Below are 5,451 nucleotides of genomic sequence, written 5' to 3' on the forward strand. Positions count from 1 at the left end.
TATTAACGTGTTTTAAACCCTTCACACATTCTTGCAATGTTCTAAACAGTGTTTCTAAACTCTAAACGCTCTAAAACAACACAGAATGTCATGATTTCAGCTCCCTGCTTCCTTTGCCACCTTCAAGCGCTCTTGGCCACGCCCACTTCTCGGCTCTGCACGGAGAACAGCTGATCAGCTGCAGCATTGAGTTTATCCTGCAGTGTGGGCTGCACAAAAGTGCAGCAGGTGCTAAATATTTGAAAGTTATTTATTTTAAATAAAAAATTCCATGCCGATTTTGCGGCTCATCCATCAATCAGCCAGTTGTGTGTCATGTCCAGTCTTATTTTGGAAAACCACGATTAACGAACCGCGATGTAGCGTGGCACTACTGTATTACAAACGTATATATTTTGAATATACTATGTATAACGGGTTTGATTCTTGTGAAGGAGACACTCATGATTGATGTTGCTCTCTGACCAATGAATGTTTTGCAGTTTGCTGACGTCAAATCTTCAGCTCAGCTCTCTTGGAAGCACTTTCATTTAGAAATGTTTTTCTAAGAGCACTTCTCTGAATTGCACAATAAGTTTCAAGAAGAAATACCCAAGAAGTTCAGTACTTTTTTTTAACTTCCCACAAGATATAATTATTTCTTCTCCTCAATGGTCTCACCTCAAGTGCACATAACATAAGGCACAGCATGCATATTCCAGTTTCTGTTTGTTGAATTATTTTATTATTATTGTTATTTCTGTTCCACAGGTCCATAGTTGCAGCCACTTGCAGCTCAAGTAGCAGTCTGGAAGGGTTTAAATCTTACTCCATCTTCAAAGAGATTGAAAAACATCTGCAGCAGGTAAAAACGGCTCATTAATTTCTTTCTCACATATAAACCTGTTGTTTAGCATATTATTGTAATATATATTTGTATGTTCCATCAGCTTTATTAATTTTTGGGCTTCTGACTGACCTTTCAGTACAGTTCAGATTTTTTTTAAATAAAAAAAATAAGAAATTTTCTAATGTCCCTGAATGTGACCATCTTCTGGGACCTCTTTTGGTATGTCCAAAATAAGTGTCTAATATAATTTTTATTCATACTTCTTGTAGTTTCGATGCAAAAGTACATGCATGTACAGTGAAAAAAAAAAAAAAACACAACTGAATGCTTTGACAATAATTTTGTTTAAATCCTGTGTCAGAATGTTCATGCACTCATGACAACTGTTTATTTTTTTATTATCTGCTGGTATTTTGAAGATCCAGGTTGAAATCCTAATTTATTCACATTTTGAGATTACCATAAATTTAAAATATGTATTAGTTAAACACCAGAGATACAGCTGACTATTTTTTAAAGATATGGGTGTTGTTTAGTCCTGCACACATAGGTGGAAGACCTAAAAAAAACTAGAATAAACACTGGCTAAATTTAGGTCTACTGAAGTAGATGTGCTTTATGTGCAAATATGACTTATTTTTTGTTGCTCTGCTTGTTGTAAAGTAAAATATAGAGGCTGATAAGCTGATGCTGGTGAGTTGATTAGTTGTTTATTCACTGGTTCACATGTTAACTCTCGCAGCTCGCTGCAAAATTTTATTTCAAAACAGGTTTACCTTAAAAATACTGTCTGGTGTCGCTTCTCTAACAAACAAGCCTTGGCTGTCTGTGGGTTTTACTACTTGAAACAATTTTACTCATCGTTCTACAAAGTGGGGGGTTCACCTGCCGGCCATTCCACACAGCTGGGTTGGCCGACAGCTTCATTTAGAGGAAAGAGGGGAGACACTTCTCTGTGTTATCTATGACTGCAAGAAATCCCAGTCATCTCTTAAAACAAATTAAACCACAAGAATGGGACGATAAAAAATAAGTAGAGGTTTTGATAACATGACAACAAAAAAAAATAAAAAAAATGCAAAGCTTGAAACCAGACCATGCCCAGTTTGTTGATACAGTACTTATGTTGTGTAAAGATGAACAAGCATACTATAATTGCCAATCTATAGAGTGCACACAAATATAAGCCGCGTACACTAATTTAAAATAAAACACCATTTTGTACATTTTACACACTACATTTTGCTTGTGTATAAACTTCGGGTGTTACCAACATGAGAGGCAGTACCATCAGACAGCTTGACTCACCATGCTCTGTTCTGATTAGGTAAAACTGTGGCTCTGGTTCTCTTTATTTCTTGAACACAGCACCAGTTTAATCCCTGCATCTTATTTACTGTAGATTGGATGGCCTTAAAAAGACCCCCCCCCCCCCTCCTTTTTCACTGATGATAGAAATCTGTTGCGGCAACTGAAAACTTTAAACTATTTCACTTGGCTGTCCACCGAACAACCTCAAGGCAAATTCTGGTTGTCTGAGAACAAAATGTTTTGTCTCGGACAACAGGAAACCGCTTATATCGACCCCTGTTCAGGATATGTGCTTGTATCACAAAGAATAAGAATGTTCCCCTGATTTGAAGTATAATCTCTCCTACACTTGTTATCCCACTCTTATGTCAGAAAGTAATAACTGAAACGTCCTGATTGCATTTCTCAAGAGCTTGTTCAGAGTGATTGGGGTCATTTAGAAAATTCTGAGTTTAGAAATGAGCCCGTGTGTGGGTGGTTATTCAGTAAGTTGCTGTAATGAAGGGGAAGAATACGAAGCTTATATAGTTGTAAACTTGACTACATCCAGGAGATGCAGAACTGAAATGCAAACAAATCGATACAAATGAGGTGAACGAGCACAGTGGGTTGAAATGTAACAGCAGTTAAGGGCAAGTTCAAGCATAATTTACACATGCTGTAAACTGATGAGACATATTGGAAAAAAAAACTGCATAAAAAACTACATTGATTGACCCTCCTGCTATACTTGGGACAGAATGAACCACAGTTTTTTTTAGGTGAGCATGATGGTTTAGTGGTTTGCACTATTGCCTCACAGCAAAATGTTCCTGGGTTCAATCCCTGGTTTGGACCTGAGGTCTTGTCTGTGTGGAGTTTGCATGCTCTCCTCGTGTTTGTGTGGGTTTTCTCTGGGTACTCTGGTTTCCTTTCATAGCCCAAAACATGCATGTGTAGACTGTCTTCAGGCCCTGACATCCCATGCAAAAGAGATCTGTGATCTCAAATGTTCTGCTTAATTAAATATTATTATTATCATTTTTATTATTGTTAAGTTTTACAACTGAGGCATCAGGGGTCATTCTGACCCAAGGACAGCAGGAGTGTAACAGATCTTCATCATCAGTGTGAGCAGCTGTAGTAGTAGCAGTTTTGTCAGTTTGCTGCTCTGGAGCATACAGGTGTGTATTAACACAATGCCAAGCAGGAAAGACATCATCGTTGACTTAAGAGATATCCTGATGCATGCTCAATAATCCAGGTAGACTTTTTGAGACTTAAGAGATACAACTGTTTTTGCCCATCAATCTGGAAAGGGTTGAATATCATTTCTGATCAATTAGGAGTTTTGATATAAACCAAACCCAGCATATCAACACACATACGTCATACCAACGTCAGCACAGTGGTAGAGGATGGTTTGGACTACTTTCAGTCATTGAGTCGACCATGAACTCCACTGTAGACCATCTGTCTGACAGCTGAAGCTTGGACCAAACTGGGTCATGATGTAACACAACAATGATCCCAAACCCAGCAGCTAGCCTACAGCAGAACAACTAAAAAAGAAAAGGATCAAGGTCCTGCAGTGGCCCAGTTGAAGTGGAGAACCTCAACCTGACTGAACTGCTGTGGTTGGACCTTAAAAGAGATGAGCAGAAAAAAAAAAAAGTCAGCAAACCTGCTTGAACTGAAGCAATGTAAGAAATATTGAGCCAAAATTCCTCCACAACAATTGGATAGACTACTGTAATAGCATCAGACAGAAAAAAAAAAAAAAATACTAAAAGTTATGCAGTTCAAGGTAGTGGAAGTAGGTTTCAAACACTTATTTATTTTTATTTTGACTTCATTTTTGTGTAGTCAATGTTGGAATCTGATGTGTGTGGTTTTTTTTACTTGTGCTAAGGTATAAAAAAAATTAGATACTGTTAAAAAGCAAATCATTTTCATGGTTTGTGAACTTCTTTTTCAAGTTCAAGTTCAAGTCAACTTTACTGTCTATTCCACATGTGCTACATGAGATGGAACAAAATTATACGCACAGGGTCCCAGTTACACCCAAAAATAGCAAAACACAAAGTACAAAATTAAACAGTAAATAAGGATCTAAGATATACGCTAAACACTAATAGTGTAAAACAATATGGCATAACAGCAGCAGCAGCCCGACCATGAGGGGCAGCTGTAGCTGAGTGATTAGAGCACTCATCCACCAAAGGGAGTGTTGGGGGTTCAGTTCCACCGTTCATTCAACTTCTATTTATACATGTTAGTCTCATTAAGTCACAAAGACTCATTTACAAGAGAGCAGTCACATGCTGTTGTGTCCCTGGCAAGACACTGAACCCTTCATTGCCTCCGATGTGTGTCCCATTAGTGTAGTGACCTAAACAACTGATTAGTCTTTGTATAGCTCTAGTAGAGTGCTGTATGAATGGGTAAATGAGGACACAGATTGTAAAGCGCTGAGTACCTCGATAAGATAGAAAGGTGCTCGATAAGTGCAGTCCATTTAACATTCTTTTTCCCATGACTGTAAGCCCCTGAATGAAGCGTCTTCTCTTTCAGTCTGATATTAGTACAAGGTTTCAGAGAATTAGCTGTGCAGTACCATGAGGCCGATGTGATTCTCATTTAACTTCAGCTCTATTTCTTGCAACAGATGATGAGTTAATTAGCAGTGTTCCAGCAGTAAATGTCTGTATATGCCCACTGCATGTCAAACAGCTTTCTCAGAGTTCAGAAATCCTGTGGATTTCTTACAGGAAGGAGAGCAGCTCATCGAGAAGGTTGGTGGAGTGTTTGCCTTTAAAGTGAAGGATGGGCCCAACGGGAGAGAGGCGACTTGGGTTGTGGATGTGAAAAACGGCAAAGGTTCTGTCACAAATGACCCAGGTATGTATCTGATCTGATGTTTGCATCTAAATACAAATTGTTTGGTGTAATTTTATACACATGCATGTTGTTTTTGTGGGCATCATTTGGAATAAAATTATTTAAATCTCTTTTGTACCCATTCTGAACTTAATTCTCTTGCTTCTTGCATGATGGGGATGTTTTCAGTTCAATGTTAAGGAGTCTCAGAAATGCTGCTTTGAATCCTTTTAGTATATGTGGGTGTACTTCAAATGGAATGAATTTCAACACAACAAATTATTTTATACTGAATGTGAAAATGCATTTACTTTAAAAGCACAGGATGTATACATTCAAATGATGTTCATTCCACAGTTTATATGTGTGTGTGTATGTGTATGTATGTATGAATGTATGTATGTATGTATATATATATATATATATATATATATATATATATATATATATAT

At 37.6% G+C, this 5,451-nt stretch overlaps 1 protein-coding gene across 1 annotated transcript in view; it reads left to right on the forward strand.

The window, feature by feature from the left end:
- The window catches only part of scp2a (sterol carrier protein 2a), a 75,080-nt gene that overhangs the window by 43,897 nt on the left and 25,732 nt on the right, over window positions 1–5,451 (forward strand). Inside the window, exons 13-14 of the mRNA XM_037682049.1 lie at window positions 751–844; window positions 4,891–5,020. Of these exons, the coding sequence (XP_037537977.1) occupies window positions 751–844; window positions 4,891–5,020 (224 nt within the window). The remainder of the gene's footprint in view (window positions 1–750; window positions 845–4,890; window positions 5,021–5,451) is intronic.

The sequence above is a fragment of the Nematolebias whitei genome, chromosome 9 (assembly GCF_014905685.2).
Source record: "Nematolebias whitei isolate Nwh7 chromosome 9, NemWhi1, whole genome shotgun sequence".
Classification (NCBI taxonomy): domain Eukaryota; kingdom Metazoa; phylum Chordata; class Actinopteri; order Cyprinodontiformes; family Rivulidae; genus Nematolebias; species Nematolebias whitei.